A 25,633-nucleotide genomic window follows, 5' to 3' on the forward strand; every position below is an offset into this window, starting at 1 on the left:
CTAGATAACCACTGCAAAAAAAAAAAAAAAAAAAAAGGCCAGTAAGAAACCAAGTGATCAAAAGTTTGCTTGATGTGCAGAGAACCAGATCAAGGGCAGTAACTTCAAAGACTTGAATGTTCCATGGCTTCAGCATCTCAGCACTGAATGCGTCCGTTCGTGCAATACGGCACAGACCTGCCTCTGGGCCTGGAAAGTTTAAGTCCTGGAAGCTGATGGATTTTTTCCCTACCCCACTATGTGGCTTCCACAGAGAGTTTTAGTTGTCAGTTTTTAACAAGAAGAAATTAATTCTGTCAGACACTGCAGAAATAAAGCAGGCTCATCCTCATTCATGAGTATTCAAGTTGCCATTGCCATGAATACAGGACTAAGAGAGGTTTGCGAGATGTGATTAAAATGGTTTCCGCAGAAGAGGGAGGTTAAGTTAGTGTGTCCTGCTGTTGTACCGAGTTATCCCAGCTTTGCCCTAGTGCCATTCTTGTTCATCGTCCTGGTGTAGGCTTGGGGCCAACTAATTTTCTTAACTTTCTCAAGGATTTAGGAGGATACTGGTATGCTCTGCTATGTTAGCTTGGAGAATAACAAGAAGATTTTTCCTGAAGTATGTTGCAGAACTGATTCTGGTGGCTTGGTACCACTCTCTTAACAATCACTGGAAATGACACGGCACAACTGAAAAAGCATTGAGTTAGGACAAAAGCTGACTTGGGGGCCTGGAGACTTTTGCCACCAACAATTACATGTTGCATATAAGTCAGGAAAAAGAAGCAAGGTTGTTCCATGCTGGCCTATCAGATGGTGCTGGCATCTGGAGAGAGCCTCTAGCATAAGCATGGCTGGAGGGCTGATTCCCCTGAACCAAGCAATGGTAGGAGCCCTGGCTTTGGGTAAGACTGAGATTCATGTGCCAACTCTCACTTACTAGCTGTGTGATTTCAGGCAAGTTAATCTCTCTGTGTTATTTTCCCCTGCATGAAATGGGTTTAAGGATAGTTGCCCTGTCTACTTCATTGGGTTTTGTACAAATTTAATGTACAAGAATTCTGTAAGCTATAAAGCACTATATTAACATAAGTAATCATTATTACTTTTATTAACAGGTAAAGCTGTTAAGCTGCAAATGCATCTGGTTAGAAGTGAAGAAACCTGGGTGTGGCATGAGTGCCTCGCCATCTAGGAGTTACAGGGCTGGGCCTATTGATATTTTCAGAAAATGCTCATTGCTGAAACCACACAAATCCTTTTTCTGTAGAAGCTATCTTAACCACATCTCTCAAGCCTCTCTTAGGTCTTGTATTCATGGCAAATAGCAACTTGAATGCTCATGGAATGGGAAAGGGCCTGCTTATTACTACAATGTCTGATAGAACTAACTTCTTGGCAAAACGGGGCAAATACAACTCTCTGGGGAAGCCACATAGTGGGGTCTAATGTTCAAGTATATGCAGTGATAAACCTTATTGCTCTTAGGTTTCTTTTTAAAATCATAAACCTGTCAAATGGTAATTTGCTCATGATAAGTATGGAGGGAGCTGGAAAACCAAATGCACAAATACAAGTGCCAGTGTGTGTTATGAGGATACATGGTACATAAATGTGTTTGCTGCCTGAGTAAGGCAAACAAGTTACAGTGATCGGTCCACTTACAGAGATTGAAGGAGACCTCAGAGAGGCCCTGGTCCAACCCTTCCATTTGACAGAGGGGGAAACTAAGGCCCAGAATGATGAACGACTTAGGTAAGGTCTTAGACCCACTGTAGGAGCAGTTACTGAACACATATTATTAAATGCTTGCTATGTATCAAGGGCTCTAAGGCACTAGAAGTATGGAGGTACATAATATAATCCCTGCTCTCCAGGAATTGACAATCTAGTAGGGAATCAGACCCATACCTCCTGCAGATAGTGAGTTCTAGATGTGATGCATGCTGAAATAGAGATATCTACCTAGAGCTAAGGGATGATATGGGAGACTAATTAAACTAGAAGAGAAAAAAAGGCTACATAGAAATAATGTCAAAATGAGAAAGGAGGGATGTGAGAATAGGTTATTTCAGGCAGATGGGAGGGCACAGCTCTCATAGAATCTTTGACTCTGAAGAGATCTGAGAGACCAGCTCTTCATATACTTTTAAAAATTCCCTATATATTATAATGGAGAGATGACAATTCAGTTTCTGCTGGAACATTTCCAGTGAGAGAAAACTGATTATCTCACCAGGCAGAAAAGGTTTAGCTCTAACCTTTTCAGGTGGTATTGCATTGTATGTAGGGGTCTGTCAGATTCTATCTCTTCATTGTCACTGAATAACAGGCTTAGTAATACTTGGTCTTTGACTTCCTCTCGAGGGAATGAGAAAATGTCACGCATTTTGGGACCTTTGACTTACAGAATGTTAGAGCTGGGAGGAACCTCAGATATCATTTAGTGCGATTTAAAAAAAAATTCTTTCTATGATTCATGAACCCTCTTAGAGAATGTAATAAAAATCCAAAGATCCTCTCCTCCCCCCACCACCAAATGCACATATGCTCATGACACACAAAATACTGCCTACAGTTTCAGGGCACTCATGGAGCCCCAAAGCTTGTCCTGGACTAAGAAATCTTTTCATTTTACTGATGAGAAACTGAGGCTCAGAGAAATGGAATGGTATGGAGTAGAATCATGGAAGTGATTCCCCATGGATCAGACCACTGGATGAGCAGAAGATTCAGACCTATGCGTCAACCCTGAAGAAAGCCATTGACAAACTGAACATGTCTGGGGAGCTGTCTGCAAGGGGATCTATTACAAAGTGAGAAGGAGAGCTGGGGTACGAGTGTGAGTATCACGAGCACCTTCTTTAATTATCTGGCAGTTGGTTTATAGAAAAGGATTTAGACTTTTCTCTTTTGCATCTAAGGGTAGCTCAGGATCAAAAGGTAGAAAAGAACTTCTGCCAGACAGAACTGCCCACTAATGAAATGTGCTGCCTGAGAGGCAAAGAACTTGTCACTTGACTTTCTGAGGACACAGCGCAACTTCCCATGCAAGGGACTTTGGCATTACAAGAGTTTGAAGTCGGTGACCCAATCTGGACTTGATTATGTAACTCTAAGAGTCATACTCAGTCTCATGCACTAGTCAGAAGGAAGCTCAGGTCTCCCGAGAGCGTGGTGGTAAGTGAGGAAGTGGTGAAAGTTCAGGATGGCTGAGGCCTCGAGTGTGAGGGGTGGGAGGGTGGAACTAATGGAGAGAAATGAGACTCGGAGATATAAGTGGAGGTCAAATGTTGAAGGGTCTGATGTAGTATCACGGATGGTATTCAAGAATGATGGCCTCTATAGAGCAGTGGGACAGAAGAACTGAAGCAAAGGACATTTCAGAAAGAGGAATTAGCAGAATCAGTGGCAGCAGCACTGGCAGGGAAATCAGGAGGCCAGGGGAGACAGGTTGTGATGAGTTGTGGGTTTCACACAGTGAGCCTGAAGTGACAGTGACAACAGGACATGCAAGGAAATGTCCAATGATCTGACATACTGGCAAGTAACAAGTGGAAATGCCTGGTAGGCAACGGATGATTTGGGATTAGAGCTCCAGGAGCTCAAGACGTGAGAGAGATGAAGGGGTTATCTACAGAGATGAAGTAATTTAAGTTTTCAGAGTAGATATATTTTCAATGAAAAAAGTACAGCATGAATAGAAGTCTGAGGAGTTAGCCTGCCGTGCTGACCTCAGTGTGGAAATGGTAATGATTAAGAAGATGTGAGAAGGGAGAGTTCAGGGACTTAGAGGAGATCTGAGACTAGACAGTGAAATAAAAACCTGGGAAAAAGGGAGCTTCAAGGAATAAGAGTGATCAACATAAACACAGCCTTATTTTCATGTGCATTCAACTCTGTGCTTTGGCAGGGAAACTACAGTAATGTGCGTTTTGGCAACCTCATAGGAGGTGCAGTATGAGTTGTAAAGTGCTTTTAAATGGATTATAGGTATTTCCTAAATAGTATTTTCTAAAAAAAAATGACTTAGAAAATATGACTAAAACTTCTCTCTCTCCCAATTTCTCTACCAGTAAAATAGTAATCCCTTTAAGTTTAATCAGTTTCTTCGACATCCTTACTTTAAGGAAGGTGAGTTCTGCCATCGTAACGTGAGAAATAGGGAAAGGTACGTTGAGGCAACATGATGTGCCTGGGCCAATGAGGCAGCAGCAGCAAAGACTGAATTTAACATTCTGATTTCTGTTTCTTAAAACCAAATCTAAAACCAAAATTAAACACTGACTCAGATTTTCATAAATAACTTTTGAGAAATAAAATTAATACAACTTAAATCAGTTACTTCTCCATTTAAATATTTCTCTTGGAGATCTATGCTACAATGTCTGTAGGAGGTGATGGTTAGGAAGTGTAAGAAACTTGTTCACTCCCAATAATGAGGACCAATAAAGGAAAGACTGTGACTGAGAAAAAGTACAGGAGATTTTCAGTTTTGGTAATTTCAATGATTATCACAGTAAGCACAGCTACCATTTAAAAGTGTTTTTAAAAATCAATTTCAGAAACTAAGAATTAAGAACGAAGAGGGCCTATCTTTCACAACACTGAAACGAATCAGGATAACAACTAAAAGGGTAGAAGGTGGGGGTTAGACTACAAAGATGTCTCCTAAATCTCCTTGTCGGTTCAAACCCTCTGGGCTTGGAGTTACAAAAGGCCATGCTAGGGAAAAAATACTGCAAACCAGTACTCTTTTTAAGCATGGCATTATTTGAAACCCCTTCCTCCGTACAGCTCTCCTGATAAATGTATTTTCAGTTCCCAGCGTACACTGACTTGGAACTCTTGGCCCCAGGCATACAGCCTCTGGGCAGCATCACTGGAAAAGGAGAGGACAAGGAGGCTTAGGTCACTAACAACGAAGACAGGGGTTTCCACTGAGCTGGAGGGTGCCTAAAATCAGCTAGTCTAATTTGTCATGTTTTATAGATAGAGAAACTGAGGCCCAGAGAGAAATGCTGCGTTCAGTTCATCTTAAGTAAATATCAGATGCTGGATTTGAACCCAGGTCTCCTTTTCACTCAACCACAATCCTTCTATTCCACTGGAAAGGGAGTTTGGGATGGGGGAGAACTCTGGGGCCCCTCTCTCCAGTAACAAAGTGGAATGTGTCTGGATCAATACACTCCTTTTTGGGAACATAGAAAGTCAGCCATGGTGGCTTTGTAGAGCCCCACCTCATATTCAGGTAGATATGGCTTCAAATTCGGAAAGTGGATCCTCACACATTAAACTTGAGTTTATAGACACATCGGTAGTCGGAAATACAATATTCCTTCCCTTGCAGAGAATGTCTACTTGCAACTCAGGATAATTTGTCACATGCATTACCCACTTACAGTTGTCACCCACATGCAGAGAACTTTTATGAGAAGGCTGCAAAAGAGGCACGTAGATGCTTTAGGTTAATGCTGGATTCTTTGGTAAAAGTGAAAAGAGCCTTGTTATGAGAAGAGTGCAAAATAATACTTGCCAAGATATCAACTATTTCAGTAGCTTCAGAGTCGCAGAAAATGATGTGTTCCTGTCAATCTTGTCTTGAAGATTGACAAGATGGTTAGCATTCCAGCTCATAGTGGTATTCAACTTCTTACTAACATAGTTTATCTTGCCTTTTATCATTATTTTTAACTGTTATTTATTACACTTATGCTTTCTCCTTGTGGGCAAGATATGGTAGGATTCAAGAATTGGAAGGACTCAAGATTTGGAAACACTCAAGATACAGCCAGGAAGTCATCCCTCAAGAATCTGCCTGTCATCCGTATCTTTCTCATCAGAGGTTTCGGTATTACACCTGCTAACGCAATACTCTTTTGCTATTTAAAATACCCAAAACAAGTATCAGAGAAAAGGCAAACCAAGGCCTAATCTAGAATCAATTACTTATGGCAAAATAATCACAATATATAATAGGCAAAAATGACTATTTTGCATATTATATATCATTATCCAAAAAAGTGTGAGGTCCTCGAAGCAAGTACTATTTTCTCCTTAGGCTCAAGCCAAGAGTTTTGTATGTGTAGTAAGAATTCAATCAATATTTCTTGAATAAATTACATTACCTAGCACAGATTTGTTAAGGAATAGGTGGGGGAAAGCAAGTTATTTATGCAAGTTGGTTGCTTCAATCAAGTCAAAACTAGACTTAGTCTAGCGAAAGTAGGCTAGATATTGGCATAAGTTTCTTGTGGAAAGGTAGGAAAGGTGAGAGGACAGTTATCCCTTTGTAGCTTACTGCAGGTAGCACCCCCATCCCCCAACTCCTTGCCATGGGTGGGTGATTTGTTCCGGAGTTAGAAGGTCAAGGACTAACCTAGAGGAACAGCCACCAAGTAGAGATTAGGCCGTTATCCTTCCTGTTAGCCTCCTCTGAAGGGCTGGTGAGCAGAAGTGGGAAGGTGACATGGGTACAAGGATCACAGTGATTTCAGATTCCCTCCTGATTCTCTCTCCTGGCCACTCCCACCATGGTGCCCCATTCCACGTTGACTCTGAGTTGTGAGAACACAGTCTCTAGATCTCATACTTACTTGGCAGCAGCATCTTTTCTCAACTGTTCATGCTTCATGAGGAGATTTTTCCGGTCTCGGAAAGCTTTTCTGACCTTGTACCCTTTGTAGACAGCCTGGATTTTGAAGGCAGCAATGTCCTGTATGGCTGCGATGGACAGGGCGCCGTGCTCCAACATGAACTGGATCACTTCATGGCGCTCACCAAGCAAAGCGTAATCAAGGGGAGTGTACCTGAAGCAGGGAGATATTTTTTTTAAGTGTCAGAATGTAGTTCAGGGCACAGTTAAACTGGCAACATTACGCAGCAGAAGGAAAACTCATTCTAAGATGTGGAAAAGTTCCTCAGGCAAAGCTATCTTCTGTACTCCAGGACTGTTCCTTTCTTCTCTGATGCACACAAAACAAGGGTGAAGCTGGGGTCAGGTGCTTTGTGCTGCTGACCACGTCTATTCCTCAGTTTTGCTAACTTGCTCACAAATCAGAACACATGATCACTTTTCTTCTTCCCCATGTTCCAAGTAATTCCTTGCTCCTATCTGAAGAAAGCACTGCAAATAATATTCTGTGAGATTCATAAGTTTGAGCCCATGATCACTGATAGTTAATGCTTATGAAATGAAAACTATACCTCCAAATGGAGAGATTTAGTCTATGATAAAGATGGCCCTTTAAATCACCACAGTAAGGATGGGTTATTAAATAGAGTTGGGACAACTGGGCAACCATCTGGAAAAAAAAAGATTCTTACATCACATTTCACTCCAAAATGGATGAAGCAAAGATCTAAATATTAAAAAAAAAAGAAACCATGAAAGTACTAGAAAAAATCATGGAAGATTTTTTAAAATATTGGAGTGAAAAGTTTTTTCCAAAAAAACATACAAAAATTCAGAAACCTTAAGATTGATAAATCCAACTACATAAAAATAACAAATATTTATAAGGCAAAAATACCAAACAAAGATAAAAGTTCTTCAAACAGGAAATACTAGTGGCTCCTAACATATAAAAATATATTCAACCTCACTCATTTAAGAGAAATACAAATTAAGACTAATATGAGTGAGCCCTTTAATCTAATGATCAGCTTAGCAAAGATCAGAAAGTTTAATAACACACTCTGCTGGCGAGGGTGGAGGGAGACAGGCTTTCCGTATGCTACCTTAATCTTTGGGGAGACACTGTGGCACGATATACAGGAATTATTCATGATCTGCCCTTGACATAGCCATTTCACTTACATGCGTTCATCCTATAGATATGCTCTCCTGTGTGAAATGCTGTATGTACGAGGATATTCATAGAAGCACAGAAACAACCTCAATTCCATCAACAGAGGACTGGTTAAATAAAGTACAGGCCATCCATGTAATAAAGTCATCTGCATAACGTGGCCATTATTGTGGTATATGCATATATAAGGAACAATTTCCAGGATGACTTGTTCAATGAAGGAAAAGAGAAAAAAGTAAGAGACAGAGCAGTATTATGGTGTGCTCCACTGATATAAAAAGAACACATCCCTGTGTGCTCATCTATGTAAAATATATCTCTAGAAGTTTCCCAAGAAACTGGTGACAGTGATGCCTCTGGGAAGGAAGCTAGTTGCCTCAGAGATAGGGGTAAGTGGGACACTTAGTTTTACTAAATGCCCTTAAATTTTGTACAATGTGCATACCTTTTTGATAAATATATTATTTAGAAAAGATGGGTATTAGTGTCATATAGTTTTGTATTTGAATCTCAACTGACTACTTTCTAGATGTGTGATTTTAGGAAGATTTCCTTAAAAAATATATCTTCTCTTGGGACTTCTCTGGTGGTGCAGTGGTTAAGAATCTGTCTGTCAACGCAGGGGACATGGATTCGAGCCCTGGTCTGGGAAGGCCCCACATGCTGCAGAGCAGCTAAGCCCATGCGCCACAACTACTGAGCCCGTGCTCTAGAGCCCACGAGCCACAACTACTGAGCCCGCGTGCCACAACTACTGAAGCCCGTGCACCTAGAGCCCATGCTTCGCAACAAGAGAAGCCACTGCAATGAGAAGCCCGCTTACTGCGTCAAAGAGTAGCCCCTGATCACTGCAACTAGAGAAAGCCCACGTGCAGCAATGAAGACCCAATGCAGCAAAAAAAGAAAAAAACAAAATCTTCTCTACTTTTGGAAATATAAACCAAATTGGATAAATACACAGAAGAAAATAAGTCATCTATACTCCCACACTCAGAATTAGCCACTGTTAATATCTTTGCAAGTATGCTTTCCTTTTTTAAAGAAAAATGATTACTTTGTAAAAATGACACATAGTTTAAGAATTCAAACAATGCAGAAAGTACAAAACTTTGAAGTAAACACTCCAAATTCTACCATCCAACAATGGTAATGATGGTTGTCACTTCCTAACCAACTTACTTGGTGCTTCTAAGCCCCGCTTTTCCTAATCACAGACTTGGCATGAAGAGAGAATGAAATAATCAATGTGAGGAAGATAGCAGTGTGCCTGGCAAGAAGGAAGCAGTTCATAAAAGTCAGCTGTGATTGTTGATATTACAGGACATACACTGCAGCACAGTTGGTGATAGCACAGTCACTTATCATGAATATTATTTGCATAGGACTGAAACCAGAACTTATGACTACTGAAAAACCACCTGATCGGATCCCTCTGTGTGACTGTTGCTGAGTTAGTGGGTCAGAGGTGTTGGGAGGAAATAATCAGTTGATTGATGAGGTGGAAAAATGATGATTATATGGATGCATGATTAGACACAGAAAATCATCCAATGGTTATAGAAAAGAAACTTGCTCTTCAAAACTCACCTAACAGTCACAGTAAGATATAAAAGGAAGAGGTTTTCAGTAAAAGCAAAGGGTGATTTGATCACTTTAGTAAGGAAACTATAAGATCAGAAGGAAGTCCTAAATGCTAAAATTAAGGAACCCCCATTTTAGGACAGCTTGATCTGCCACTACTGTTCAGAAACCAGAAGGCCATAAAGTAGAGGTGCCTATATAAACTTTAAAACATTATTTATACGTAAATAGCATTTTGTAAATTCAGAAGAACTTTCACAAATTTTACTATATATTCTATTAATAAAATGCCTTTCAGGGGCTTCCCTGGTGGCGGCGGTGGATAAGAATCTGCCTGCTAATGCAGGGGACACAGGTACGATCCCTGGTCTGGGAAGATCCCACATGCCGCGGAGCAACTAAGCCTGTGCGCCACAACTAGTGAGCCTGTGCACCACAACTACTGAAGCCCGCGTGCCTACAGCCCATGCTCCACAACAAGAGAAGACACCGCAGTGAGAAGCCCACTCACCGTAATGAAGAGTAGCCCCCGCTCGCTGCAACTAGAGAAAGCCAGCGTGCGGCAACAAAGACCCCACACAGCCAAAAAAAAATGCCTTTCATGACTGTACTTTCCCCAACAGAAAAAATCATCAGAGTCATAGTACCACACAAGAGTAGAGCTGAACTGAATTTTAGAGGTTTAGTTTAACACCTTCATTTCATAAATGAATAAACAGACTCAGAAAGATTAAGCAACTTACTGAAGGTCAAGTTACTAGTTACCTGCAAAATCTAGATGAGGACTAAAATCATATGACTCCCTGTACAGTAATCCTTCCATAATTCATCTATCAATTATTGAATATATATGTCTCCTATAGAATGAAACTGCTTCTAAATCAAAATGCAAATAACATATGTATTTTTAGTAAGCTTGATCATTTTTCCTATAATTACTAATATATAGTGTCTTTCACATAGTATACAAACAGTATTATCAAAATATGGCTTATGAAAATGAGGCCCAAATTATGCATTTACTTACAAATATGACAAAAAGAAATGACATGGGCATAATATACCCTTAAGAATGCTGAACTGGAAGTCAGCAGACCCCTGGGCATTCTCTTCACTTCTCTGAGCTTCTATTTCCTCATCTGTAAAAGGTGAAAGGAAGGGGAGAAGAAGAACTAGATCTCTCAGGCTGCTTGTGGATAGAAAGTTGCATTTCAAATATGTTAAATTATTTTTATTACAAAAAATTATATTTTTATTATGAGAAAATTCAAGCATAAATAAAAGAGAATAGCATAATAATGCTTTATATTCTCATTACCCAAATTTAATAATTAGCAAAACTTTTGCCGTATTTGATTCATCTATCCCCTTCCTTTTTATTTTTGCTCAAGTATTTTAAAGCAAATTCCAGGGGAATTCCCTGGCGGACATGGCGGTTTCACTGCCAGATCCTGCAAGCCGAGCAGCGGCACAGCAAATAAATAAATAAACAAACAAACAAACAAATAAAGCAAATCCCAGAGCTCCTATCATTTAATCTCTCTGCATTTTAGATTCACCTATAAATAATGTGAACATAACCACAATGTCCTTGTATTAACAAAATTAACAGGAATTCCTTAGTAAGATCTAATGCCCACTCTAAATACATGTTCTCCTGATTTTCTCAAAAACGTCTTTTTTTTTTAACAATTGGTTTATTCAAATTACAATTCTCAGTTAATTTTTGATTCAGGGAGACACAATCCAAATATCTAGCAAGGTTTAAGATTGACATCTATACCTAGTGTTTAAGCAACTGACCATATTGTGATTATTACTATTGAATTTTTCTTCATCCCAAACTCAATTTAGAAACATTCTAGTGCTGTGAATACTCCCATCTATGTCAGAGTATGGCTGTCAGATAGTTATTGACTGAAAATCAGCAGTAGTTGGCAAAAATTATGTCTATATAGTGCACATCAAGTGGTTTGTGTCAATGCACGTGAAGTAAAAATTAGCACTACATTGATGGTAACCAGTCAAGAAACAATGTAGATAAAGACAAGCGACAAGATTCAACTGGACTTGCCATGTGGGAATGGTCTGATGGAATAAGTAGAATGCCTAAACTGGAATGTCAATAAATATAAAAGGCAGTGCCAAGTCCCGACATTTGTACATCAAGGTGCATGGCTGATGAAACATTAAAGGAGATTGGGATATTGCCATTGTCTCTTTTTACCTGTAGACTGGCAAGTACACTTAGGAGGCTCTTTCCTTTGGTCTTTTGGTCTGTAATTAACATATGCTTACTCCAGCAGGCAGTAAGCACCTTAATTTACATGCTTACTTAGGTCTGAAATTCAAGGGTTAGCATATAAATGGAAATTGAATTACAAAATATTACGTTTTTTTATTGTTTCCTAAAAAAATAGCAGTCAGGCAGTAAACACTGTTATAGAATACATCCTTATCTTTCCCTTTTGTTTTTTCAGGGTTTCAAAGGGAGAAACCTTCAGCACCCTCACCTATCTGTTTTTGTTTTTTTTAGTTTTTAAAGAAATCTCCATACAGTTCTCCATAGTGGCTGCACCAATTTACATTCCCACCAACAGTGAAGGAGGGTTCCCTTTTCTCCACACCCTCTCCAGCATTTATTAACTTTTTAACGATGGCCATTCATGACCATTCATTGTAGTTTTGATTTGCATTTCTCTGATAATTAGCGATGTTGAGCATCTTTTTTTTTTTTTTTTTTTTCCCCAGCCCCACATATCTGTTTTAATGTCAAAACCTCAGCCTTGAGGACTTCACTTGGCTTTCCAGTTTCCTTAAGTGTTCAAATACCTAAATCTTCAAGTCTTTTTTTGTTTTGCAATTGTCAGTTGACTATAATAGAGACAGTGAGTTCTTTATATAATCGTTACCAAGTCCAAGCTTGCTCTGCTCACCGCACGACAGGCCAATGAATCGGAGACGAGGTGTTGAGGCAAGGAATACTTTATTTGGAAAGCCGGCAGGCCAAGATGGCAGACTAGTGTCTCTGAAAAACCATCTTATCTGGGTCTGGATGCCAGTTTCTTTTACAGAATCAGAGAGGAAGAGGCAGTGAGGAAGTAAAATAAAAGGGCAACCAGTCTTGCAAAACATCTGGAATGGCCAGCCTCGGTGAGGGGATGTGTTGGTTTCCTTTTTCTTGCAGCCATTCACAGGTGGGCCACGTTCCCTGAGGCAGGCCATTATGTATGATTATAGTAACAAAAGGAACGAAAAGCAAAGGTTAAAGTCAAAGAAACAGATCCAATGTGGAATCCGATTTAGCTCTTCCCTGTTACTTATCACTCCCAAAGTAAGGCACTCTAATCTGCTTTATCTAAGTCTGCACATGGTCTAAGAATTCCACATAAGTTTCTAAGGCTGGTATGAAGCAGGGTGATGCTCCTAGGAGCCTGAAAACACCGATTTGACAACTCAACAGTTATTTACTGAGCATCTACTTCATGAAAGGCACTATGAGCAATACAGAGATGACCATGATCTTCAGGAGCTCTCCATTAATAGGGAAGACAGATTACATACAATCATAATATAATGTGAAATGTGCCAAGTGCTGTAAAGATTCACAGTGTAGGGAGAACACAGTTTGGGACACATGACTGTGGGGCGGAACAATCTTCTTAGACGAGACTGCATTTGAACAGGGGAATGACATGATTAACAATTAGCGATATGATTTAGAAAGGCTACTTTGGAAGGTGACGAATTGAAGGAGGGAAAGATCAAAGGAAGGAGAACAAGTAAGGCATTGCGAAAATCCCAGAAAGAGTCAAAGAGGGCAAGATCTAGACAATGGTGCTGGTAATGAAGTGGAGATGACAGTGTGAACCAAGGAGGGGTGCTGAGTCTGAAATAGAGATTGAGAACTTACCAGCACCCAAGTGAGTGCGGAAGCTTCGGTGGTTGGTCAGGTCCCCAAAGGAGATAGGCTGAGAGAAGAGATCCAGTCCTTGAAGACTGTTTATATTTAAAAAATAAAAAATGGAACAGAAGCCAAAGAAATGGAGAAGGCGCATGATTAGAAGAGAACTGGGGGACTTCCCTGGTCGTGCAGTGGTTAAGAATCCACCTGCCAATGCAGGGGACACAGGTTCAAGCCCTGGTCCGGGAAGATCCCACATGCTGTGGAGCAACTAAGCCCGTGCGCCACAACTACTGAGCCTGCGCTCTAAAGCCTGAGAGCTACAACTACTGAGCCCGTGTGCCACAACTACTGAAGCCCCTGTGCTCTGGGGCCCACGTGCTGCAACTACTGAAGCCCACGCACCTAGAGCCCGTGCTCTGCAACAAGAGAAGCCACCGCAATGAGAAGCCCGCACACCGCAACGAAGAGTAGCCCCCATTCGCCACAACTAGAGAAAAGCCCACGCACAGCAACGAAGACCCAAAGCAGCCAAAAATAAATAAATAAATAAATAAATAATAATAAAAGAAGAGAACTGGGGAAATTCCCGGGCGTTCCAGTGATTAGGACTCTGTGATTCTACTACAGGGTTTGATCCCTGGTTGGGGATCCCGCAAACTGCGAGGCACGGCCAAAATAAATAAATAAAATAGAAGAAAATATACTGTCACAGAAGCTTAGAGAAGATATAGGCTCAATAAGGTAAAGAAGAGGAGGCAATAGAAAGGAGATAAAGAAAGGCCAATGAGGGTGGGCAGAGAAGACATCATGAAGACATGTGATTTATCAACTAGGAATTTGTCAGTGACCATTCAGACACAGATTTCAGTCTAAATGTGATGATAAAGAAATGCAGGCAGGGAAGACAGTGTGAGAGAAGGCAAAGAAGACAAACTTCAGAAGAAAGAGAACTGGAGAATAACAGATGGAGGTATAACTAATGGGGAAAGGTTCTGAAAGAAGTGGGAAAGATGAAGGCCCCATGTTTCCTCCAAGACAGCAGGCCTAGAGAAACCCTCTTTCCTACAGAGTTTCCCATCTCCTGACAGAAAGAGCTGGTGGTGACCAAGAGTGTGGGGACGGTGTCACTGCAGGGCCATTTTAGTGACAGCATCCATGAACAATGAAAACTAAAGCACAGACCTGGGCTGGGGGGACTCAGGTATGGAAATCTGATTACCATCTTATTCGTTACCTACAAGTTACTAGAATCTTCCTAGACCCAAGACCATCAAGAATCTCTCTTGCTTAGACTTCACACTATGTCTAGTCCTTTTTATTGGGCCTGGGGTCTTGGATAACAACTCCAGCCTAAATCTGTGGATCTCATATTATTCAAGGAATCTGTATTTAAATTAAAATCCCAAACTTTCATCTTAGTTTCTCCTTATTTTTTCATGCTGCATGGTGGCACCTCTGTCCACTAACTGATAATATCCTCTTCATCAAGAGAAACTTCTTGAATATATAACACATTCCACTGGCCTAACCGAATTTGTAGTCCTGGTGAGTCAGGACTCCCCTGACTTGATGCTACCAGCCAAAAGCCAGAAGCCCTAATTTCTTCATCTGGAAAATGTGAGCTTGCCCTAGGCAATATCTAAAGTTCTGAGTAGCTTTAAAATCCCATGATTCTAGAACATATGTATATGTATAACTGATTCACTTTGTTATAAAGCAGAAACTAACACACCATTGTAAAGCAATTATACTCCAATAAAGATGTTAAAAAAAAAATCCCATGATTCTAAATCAACACTGCATAGAACTTTTGTTCTTTTCTTCTGGTTCAGGATTTTTTAGTGTAGTGTTTCCTTATGAATATACTTATTTCTGAACCAATATCTAAACTTGAGATTTTTAAAATATGGCAGAAAGGATGTGAGATGAACAACAATATATTCCTTTTATCAATGGCTTACCTCTCTTCATTGTTTTCCATCTGATTAGGGAAAGCAGCAAAGTCTAGTAGTAATTTAATGGCATCAAGGTATCCATTGTTACAAGACCAGTGCAAAGCTGTCCTTCCCTACAAGCATAAAGAAAAATCAAGCACATCTGTTGTCGGTATTTTTGGACACATAGTTATTTATGATGACTCAAATATATAAACACTTCTCTCAAACTGCTTAATTACAAAAAGAGAAAATATTAAGTATACAGTGGAGAAAATGGACTGTATCTTAATCAAATGATCAAAATTAATACTATGTTAAGAGGCAACAAATGTCTCCAGAAGTGATACCCTGAGAATTCAATATCACTTATGCAATATTCCAACCCAAAATGTAAAACTTGAATCTAATTATGATGAATCATTAGGCAAACTCAAATTGAGTGAAATTCTATAAAATAAATGGCCTGTATTCTTAAAACATTTCAATGTCATGAAAGATAAAAAAGGCTTGAAGCATTGCTAGAGATAAAAAGGAATACTTCATAGTGTTAAAGGTGTCAAAGAGGAAGATATCACAATCCTAAATCTGTATGCACATAATAGCACAGCTTTTAAATATACAGGATTAAAATTGACAAAATTGAAAGGGGAGATAGTCATATCCATAATCACAGTGGGAGATTTTTAACCCATCTTTACAATAGTTGATAGAACAAATAGATAAAAAAGCAGTAAAGATATAGAAGGCATGAACAATACAATGTAAAATTTGAACTAAGTGATATGTATATAAAACATTGCATTGAACAACGACAAAATTAGTACCCTTTTCAAGTATACATAGAACCAAAATCAACCAAGTGTGGGGATATGAAGAAAGCCTCAAAAGCTTTTGAAAGATTAAAATAGTTCAGAGTATGTTATTTAACTACAGTAAAATTTAAGCTACAAATCAGTGCGGTAGGTAGAATAGGAACTCCCTTGCAAAGATGTCTACATCCTAATCTCTGGAATCTGTAACTATGTCATATTAAATGGAAAGGGGGAATTAAGGTTGTAGATGGAATTAAGGTTACTAATCAGCTCACTCTGAGTTGGGGAGATTATCCTGGATTATCCAGGTGGGCCCAATATAACCACAAGCGTCCTTATAAGTAAGTGATAGACAGAGGCAGAAGGTGAATGCCAGAGTGATGTAGCGTGAGCGAGACTCAGCCAGTCACTGCTTGCTGTGAAGAATGCAGCCACAAGCCACAGAATGTGGGCAGCATCTAGAAGTTGGAAAAGTCAAGGAAGCAGATTCTCTCCTAGAGCCTCCAAAGAGAATGAAGTCCTGCCAACACCTTGGCTTTTAGGACATTTTGGACTCAGACTTCCAGAACAGTAAGATAATAAAATTGTGTTGTTCTAAGACACGAAGTTTCTGGTAATTTTTTATAGCAGCAATAGGAAACCAATATAATCAAAAACAAAAGATAATGAGAAAATGCCCAACTGCCTGGAAATTAAATAATACACTTCTAAATAATCTATGGGTCAAATAATAAATCAAAATGGAAATCAGACAGTGTTTGAGTTGAATGATAGTGATCGTACAAATTATCCAAATTTGTAAGATGGAGCTAAAGCACGCTTAGAATAAGAAACATGCTTAAATACATATACTGAAAAAAAATATTGAAAAAAATCAATGATTTAAACTTTCATCAAAAGAATCTTTTAAAAAATATTAAATTAAATCTGATGGAAGCAGATGGCAGGAAATAATAAAGATAAGAGTAAATACCAATGAAATAGTGAAAAACTTAAAATATAGAAAATTAAAAAAGACTGGAGTCCTTTGAAGAGATGAATAAGCAAGACTGAAATTTTTTAAAAAAAGGAAAAGAGACAACATGTATTACCAATGTATGGAATGAATAAGAGGAGATCATTACAGGTCTTACAGACATAAAATAGAAAACAGAATGTATGATGAACTTTATGTGAATACATTTGACATTTTTAATAAAATGGGTAAATTTCTCAAAAAAAAATGTAACTTACCAAAGCTGAATGGAAAATGATTAGAAAATCTGAATTGTCTTTTTAATTATTAATGAAGCTGAATCAGTTATTAACAACCTTTGCACAAAGAAAACCCCTAGACCAGATGACTTCAGCAGGGAATTCTTCCAAACATTTAAAGAAGAATTTAACACAATCTTACACAAATTCTTTAGGAGAATAAGAAAAGAGGGACTACTCCCTAACTCTTTTCATAAGGTCAATGTAACCTTGCTACCAAAACCTGACAATGTAAGAAAGGAAAATTATAGGTCAATCTCTCTCATGAACATAAATGCAAAAATATTAGTAAACAAAAATCCATCAATACATATATTTCAAAAATATATCATAAGTAGGACAATGTAATCAATGTAATTCACCACATTAATAGCAAAGAATAGAAAAAATAACATAATCATGTTGATAGATGCAGATACAGTATCTGATGAAAATTAAACAGCTAATTGTGATTTAGAAGAACTCTTAGCAACCAAAAATATAAGAGAATCTATAGCAAACATCATATTCAATGGTGAAATATTTAAAGCTTCCCCTGAGAAGCCAGAATGACTTAAGGATGTCAGCTATCACCAGTTCTATTGCATTGGCGGTCCTAGCTAGTTCAATAAGGCAAGACAAAGAAATGAAAGTCATAAAAATTGGAAAGAAAGAAATAAAAATGTTATTGTTCACAGACAGCATGATTGTTTATTTGGATAGTCTAAAACAATACACATGAAAACTAACAGAAGTGGGAAGTAGCTTATATAAGTAATATACTACTTATGTATGAACTTGTAAAAAAAAATGTAAAAGGTACAACAAAGTATAAAAGATGCATTTCTAATAACATTGGAATAGGGACCATATTTTACACATTTTTCATTATGTTACTTTCACATATTGTAACAATCTTGATAAATACTTATTCAATGAATTAATAGGGAATATATTTTCTGACTTGGAAAACATAATATGCTAGTGTTTTTAAAGAGTTAAAGTAAGTAAACTAGCAAAATATGTCAATATTGGCTAAACTGAGAGAAATCAATATACTGCTACATAGCTGAGGGAAGCATAGATTAACCTGTGTGTTTTAATAATTGGTGTGAAAGTATATATCAGAGCCTAGTCACATTCATATACCATTCATTACTTTGATTCAAAAATCTCACTTACATGAAATTATTCTAAGAGAATAACCCAAAAGGAAAAAGTTAAATGCACAAAGATGATTAATGCAACATGTTCTATAAATAATGAAAAAGTATCCAGCAATAGGAAGTTACTGATTTAATTCTAAAGTCTAGGTTACAGGCATAGCTTGGACCTGACTCCCCCCCAATACTCCCACTACTGTTGTCACCTTAGGGTAATTATTTAAGCTCCATGAGCTTCAATTTCCTCCTCTGTAAAACAGGGATGATAATAGTAACTACTTTATAGACTTGCTGTGAGGAGTGAATGAGTTATTTTACAGAAAGCTCTCAGAACTTTGGAATATTAAGCATCCATGATTATGAAAAAAATTATATACCAATTGAAAAAGTACTGGTGATAATTCTGAGGGAGCAAAACAAAATGTGGTTTGTAAAATCATATGATATATATATTTATATACCTATAATCATATGCCATATATATATATTTTATAAAAGTTATCAAACCGTTCCTGTTCTATATGATGACTTTGTTAAATAATATATGCATATATATAGGCAAGGACTAGAAGAGAACATGGACAAATACAAATCACTTTTAATGAACAGATTTGTGAGTGATCTCTTCACTTGGTAAATTGTTGTCTTCCTTAATTTTAGTTAACAAAGAGGCAATGCTCCAAACACTTTGGAGCAGACAATATAAAAAAGACGTAGAATTTCTACCTCTTTGTCTTGAATGTTAGGGTCTGCGTTATTTTCCATGAGCACGGCCATGCAGTTGATATATCCCCCATATGCAGCGCACTGCAGTGGGGTTCTTCCTGCATAATCCTGCACATTTGGGTTGATCTTATTTTCTATCAATATCTGGCAGACATCAGCATTTCCTCCCAGCGCTGCCCAGTGTAGAAGAGAATGTCCATCTTGGTCGACTAGATCTACCCTTGCTCCACCTGAAAAAGCAAAAATATAATGAAAATGTCTAATACAGAGAGCATTTATCAAAAAGAAGTTTAAAAAATATAACAACAGTCCTTTAAACGCTTTACTCTCAGCAAAAAGCTTTCATGTATATCATCTACTTCAGATTTTTACAATAAGCCTGTGAGCTGGTCAGGGTAGGACTCCTTCCCCTTTTACATAAAGTGAAACTGAGGATCAGGCAGGTGCAGTGACTTTTCGCAAATCAAACAGCTACTAACAGGTGGAGCTAGCAGTGAACCTTGAGTTTCCTGATGCCAGGCTCTTCCCTCCATCCTTCTACCCAGGCAGCTCTCTGCCATGTAAAGCTATATTTCAAAGGCGAATGGAGGAACTTCCCCGGTGGCACAGTGGTTGAGAATCCGCCTGCCAACGTAGGGGACTCGGGTTCGAGCCCTGGTCTGGGAAGAACCCACATGTCATGGAGCAACTAAGCCTGTGCGCCACAACTACTAAGCCTGCGCTCTAGAGCCCGTGAGCCACAACTACTGAAGCCTGTGCGCCTAGAGCCTGTGCTCCGCAACAAGAGAAGCCACCGCAATGAGAAGCCCGCACACTGCAACCAAGAGTAGCCCACTCGCCGCAACTAGAGAAAGCCCGCATGCAGCAATGAAGACCCAACGCAGCCAAAAATAAGTAAGTAAGTAAATAAATTAATTAAATAAATCTATTAAAAAATAAGGTGAATGCAAGAAATCCTACCTTTTGAGAGTGACTTGTTAGGAGCACTCTTAATAACTACTAACCTTTGATGAGTGTCTGAATCACATCTTTGTGTCCCATCTCACAGGCTCGGAAAAGTGGAGTATGTTTCATGACATCAGTAGCATCTACTTGAGCATTATTTTCCAATAATAACTTCACGGTGCTGACATGGCCAGAAAGGGCAGCAGCATGTAAAGCTAAAAAGGGAGTGAAAGAAAGTGAAGAGCTTCCAAATAACAGCTTTACCTTTTTATTATACTAACTATGTGTCTTCTTCACTTTTGATTTTCTCATCATTTTGGCTAAATGCAATTTAATCTTCAGGATTCTCTATTTTTTAACTTTAACAGATTTCTATCTTCCTTTCTATTCATATGTATTACTCACACTTTTCCCCTTTTCTTCTACCTTTCTCATCTCACTGTTTTCTTCCTTTCCATCCTGTTGTTCTGAAATGGTCTCCTCAGTTACTAGTTTATTATCTTTTCCTCTTTCTAAGAGAGTAAGAGAACCAAAAAATGACAAAGAGAAATGATTTAAATGATGCAGGCAATTCTGCCCACAAACCCACTCAATTAGTATATGTCCCTGAGGGGTTGTGTGACGGGACCGTCAATCTACTGTTCCTTCAGTTGGTTACCTGTGCTATTCCTGCAGTTGCTCTGTGTACCCACATGGTACTGAGAGTATGTGTATCTTACTGCACTGAGTGCATTTTTCATACAACATGACTCCAAATGCAAGTCAGCTATTTCCTCAGGGCGCAATTTCAAAAACAGCAATTCATTTCAAGATTGGAGAAAAAAGTGAGATGGAATGTAGTCTCCTCTCTGGTAAGGGGTTTGAAAGAGTAATTTTGACTATGTGTGAGTTTCACATTACGTTGATCCCTGCCTACATTATTCCACTCTAGTGCTTATGTCATCACTCTTTAGATTACTCTTGAAATTCTATTTAATTCATCACTCTAAATTCTGAATTTTTCAGGATAACTGTCTAGAGGCCTGGGTCAATTCTTTCTAAGGGTTATGGCTCTATACTGTCTAGGATAATGTTTCTTTCATAAAGTGTGATCCATGGACCAAACCTGGGATGCCTATGAAATGCAGATTCCTGGGGATTTGTTGAGAAGCTATTGCAGACTGGGTACTAATATAATGCTGGGAATTCAGCAGGGAACAAGATAGCTAAGGTTATATTCTCATAGAGGAAGCAAAACAAAACAAGAACACCGAAGTAATAACATTTAAGTATTAGATGGTGATGGATGGTATAATTAAAGAAGTAAAAAGTATTTTGATATATAGAGTGACTGGGGGATTACTTTTGATTTGTGGTTAGGGAAAGCCTTGCTAAGGTGCTGACATTTATGTTCAGAGTAAATCATAAAAAAGAGACAGCAAAGCAGAGATCTCAAGGGAGAGTAGTCTGGGCAAAGAGAACAATGAGTACAGGGGTAGGAATGAATCTATGTGTTTAAGGAAGGCAAAGAAGCTGCAGCACAATGAGTGAGAATGAGGTAAGTCAGAAAGGTAGAAAAGGCCAGATCATAAATGGCCATACAGGTCAGAGTGATGGAAGACACTGAAGGGCTTTACGTAGGTGAGTGATATTCGATTTATGCTTTCAACAGATCACTCTAGCTGTTTTGAGAATGCATTATAGTAAATTAGAGTGTAAGCAGGGAGACCAGTTAACACTAGTGCAGTTGACTGGGTGAAAACAGTGGTGGCTTGAACTAGGGTGACAGGAATGGAGATGGAGAGAAGCAGAAAGATTTAGATTATATTTTGGAGGTGGAGTCAACAGGACTTCTTGACAGGATCTGACGTAGGATCTCTATATAGTCTGGGAACACCCCTAGTAATTCTCATGCATACTTGAGTTTGAAAAGCCTGACCTAAATGGCTGAATGTTAGTTTGGCCTAGACAAGATTCAGCTGGGTGTGAGAGACTTCAAAAATCTGAAGTGTGTCATATGGAAGACAACGCAGAGTGGAACATTCAGTTTGACAAATTTTGGCTCAGTATTAGGAAGTGCACCCTGATAGAGTGAGATTAAGATGGAAGTAATGGGTTCTCTGTATTGGAGCTGTTCAACCAGAGGCTGAAAGACACTGGGGAGATGTCTATGGTGAAAAACACTGGTGAGAATGTTATAAGGCAAATTAAGGCATGATATATCTGTGAGAGTTCTATGATTTTCACATTTAAGAGCATAAGAATGCTTTTTTTTTCTCCCAGATGAAATTTTATACAACATCCAACATATAAAATAGTTAAGAGTTGAGTGGTTCTGACTAAAGTAGGGGTAGAGGGTTACTCACTTAAGCATTTATCCCTCAGCAACATTTCAGGTACCTCTATAGGAACGTGTTGTTTTGAAGAACATGGTTTGGAAAACCCTGGACTAGATTTAATTTTAAGGTACTTTTAAATTCTGAAATTCTACAATTATGTAATGTGGCTTCAAGTATGCAACGGATAATCTTCAGACAAATATCAATGTCAAATTTTTAAAAAACAGACAAAATTTCAATTAAGCATAAGATAGAATTAATAATATTAAAGGAAATTCCCCATTTCTGACTATTTTCATTTATTTTAAAACAATCTTAGACTACTATTGCTGCTCCCTCTTTGAAAAAGTACCACAAGTTTACCGAGGAGCTTTAAAAATTATTTTCAATAACTTTCTGTTATGGAAAATTTCAAACATATTCAAAAGTAAAGGCAATAATAGTCCAGTGAACTCAATGTTGTCATCACCCAGATTCAACAATTATGTGTTGGCTAACCTTGTTCCATCTAACTGCTATCCATTCCCCCACTTCTGATTTTTTGAAGAAAATTCTAGAGTCATATGCTTCCGTTTGTGAATATTTTAGTATGTCTGAAAGACAAGGATTCTTTTTTTTAAACACAACCACTGTATCAGTCATAGTATCTCTCATATAACTCTAACAGATAGAATTCAATATGAAGAATTGCTGCCTTTGTACTGAAGAACTGAAAAAGCAAAAAGGGAACACTAAGGTATCACAGAGGCAGTAAATGCAGAAAACGGCGAGCAGTTCTAAGACTGAGGAAACAAAGAGAAGAGGATGGAATTAATTATTACAACTTTAAACGCTCAGAAGAAGCACCCAGCAGAGCTGAAGCTCAGACCTCAGAGGAGGGGCTTTGCTTGGCTGTTGCGGGTATCTCTGAGGAGGGTGCTCTTTGGCTGCTACTGTGAGTGCTGGAAAAACTGCAAAGTGAAATTAACTGTTGCCACTGGAACAAGCTCTCAGTACTCTGTTGTGTGAGACTTACTAGGGTAACGCTGACAGGAACGGGAAACAAAAACAAGAATAGGAAGCAAACAGGAAGATGCACTCCCCTGCTCCTCTTCCAGCTTTCCAGTCTCCCTGTACTGCCCACTATGGGCTGACTCCCTGCTGGCAAAGAGGGAATGTGGTTTGCAGAGCCCCAGCCCCAGCCATGCAAAGAAAAGATAGGCCCATTTTCATATCTAAAAAATATTAACAAAAGTTTTATAATATCAAATATCCAGAGAGTGTTCACATTTTCCTGAGAGCTTTATAATTTTTTTGTAATTTATTTATTTGAATCAAGATCCAAATAATACCCATATATTGCTATTGATAAGAACTCATTTTTAATTAAAGCAAAAGAACTCTGTAGAGGGATGATGGAAAGGAACTCACCTGCATAGAAGAGAAATGTCAGGAAGGTATCTCTGACATATAATAAAATCTCCTTAGGATAAAGAGCCCAGGGAATGAATGAATTTGAGAGGAATTTATGTCTCAACCCCAACCATGATGCACATTGGAAAGGCAACTTTGGTCGACAGAATGCAAGTATCCTAGCCCATACTTTATTAAAATACATGAAAAGTTAAACAAAGAGTGATGCTAGTGATAAAGACTGCATACTAATACAAGTTTGAGAAAAAAATTAAATATTCAGATCATTTATAAACTCAGTGTCCTATGCGTCTGTACAATACTCCTTAAGAAGCTTAAGGTCTACTACGAAGCTTTGGTATAGAAATATTCAATACTTTCAAAAGTTAAAGCCTTTATCAAAATTGATATTACCTAAAAACTCTTTTTAAAAAATTAGAAGGTGAGATGGTCTCGATATAGGGAGGGAGATATGAGGTGTAGCAACCCCATTCCCCTCTGTCCCCCAAGTGCTACATCAATAGTGTCGGTGGTCAAGAAAGATCTTATCCAGGATAACAGGTAGGTGCAAGCAGCTCTAGTATGTTTCTACAAATGAAAAAACATAACACTGAGAAGCTCATAGCTGAGGTTTTGTTCTGTTCAGTGTTATTGTGCTGTTGTGTGATTTTTCTTTCTCTTTCTGACTTGCAATTTGGATATACAGGTGTCCCTCGATATCTGTGGGGGATTGGTTCCAGGAGCCTCTATAGATACCAAAGTCTGAAGATGCTCAAGACCCTTATATAAGATGGTATAGTACAGTGAATACAAGTCAGGCTTCCATATCTGCAGATGCAAAACCCTCAGATACGGAGGGCTGACTGCAGTATATAAGGAAGAGACCTCTAAGGTGACAATGAGTGTTAAAAAACGTATACTTCTCTTACTAATCAACACATAGTTAGAGGGCTCTCTTATTAGAAAAAGAGATTAAAGGAAGCACCTAGTAAGTGCTTTTGAAGCTTTGAAGCTTCTAGAGCCATGGGAAGTTAACTCTGAAATGGGAGATTCAGGATGCAGCAATGCTGTTCAAAACTGAGAAAAGAGCATATTAAATGAGCCTGGTGAGAACATACTTAGATGTGTGTGTCCTCTAAAATGTAATTCTAAATGTTTGAAAATATAATTAATAATTGCTAGGTATGTATAGTTTTAAAATGCAGGTTAATTCTTTTTTACACAAAGATATATGACCAGAAGAGTTCCCGCAATCATGTCTAAGGAGCAACAAGGCTTGTAAATCAAATGCCAAGATTCACTTGGTAGAAACACAGGCTAATTTTAGCCATAATACTCGGAAGAAATAAAGCCGTTGGAGTGATGTCCTGGCAACCTAAACTTAAAAAGTTAAGATGAAAGTCAAACAATATTAGATTAGGAACAATGGTTTCAACTTACTATTTTGCAAAATAGCACCATCTACACTTTGAAGCTTGAATGAAAGCAAACTGAATATGTCTGCCAGTTCTTACCTGTACCTCCATACTTGTCTGCCATGTTAATGTCAATGTCAGATTTTAAACTCAGCATAGTCCTAAGGACGTCATCACTGCCTTTCCCAGCAGCCCACATAAAGGATGTTCTTCCTTCAAGGTCTGAATCATCTTTTACTGAAGGATGTTTTAGAAACACTTTAACTGTTTCCTGTAAGAAAACTTCATTTAAAAATTTGAGACAAGAGAGTAGCATTTTCTTTGGTAAGAAAGCCAGTGTTATATGTGACTTCCACTAAGAAGCAAAGTATTTTTTCCTCTACTTTTTTTTTTTTTTTTTTTTTCGGT

General features: G+C 38.5%; 1 protein-coding gene across 2 annotated transcripts in view; it reads right to left on the reverse strand.

The window, feature by feature from the left end:
* Positions 1-25,633, reverse strand: part of INVS (inversin) — a 135,101-nt gene that overhangs the window by 34,867 nt on the left and 74,601 nt on the right. For both annotated transcript variants that reach the window (XM_024734401.1, XM_024734400.1), the window contains exons 8-12: positions 25,325-25,496; positions 20,160-20,315; positions 19,156-19,385; positions 15,246-15,352; positions 6,582-6,794 (exon numbers count right to left, since the gene is read on the reverse strand). In XM_024734401.1, coding sequence (XP_024590169.1) covers positions 6,582-6,794; positions 15,246-15,352; positions 19,156-19,385; positions 20,160-20,315; positions 25,325-25,496 — 878 coding nt within the window. The remainder of the gene's footprint in view (positions 1-6,581; positions 6,795-15,245; positions 15,353-19,155; positions 19,386-20,159; positions 20,316-25,324; positions 25,497-25,633) is intronic.

Source organism: Neophocaena asiaeorientalis, unplaced genomic scaffold (assembly GCF_003031525.2).
Source record: "Neophocaena asiaeorientalis asiaeorientalis breed wild unplaced genomic scaffold, Neophocaena_asiaeorientalis_V1.1 scaffold192, whole genome shotgun sequence".
Lineage (NCBI taxonomy): Eukaryota > Metazoa > Chordata > Mammalia > Artiodactyla > Phocoenidae > Neophocaena > Neophocaena asiaeorientalis.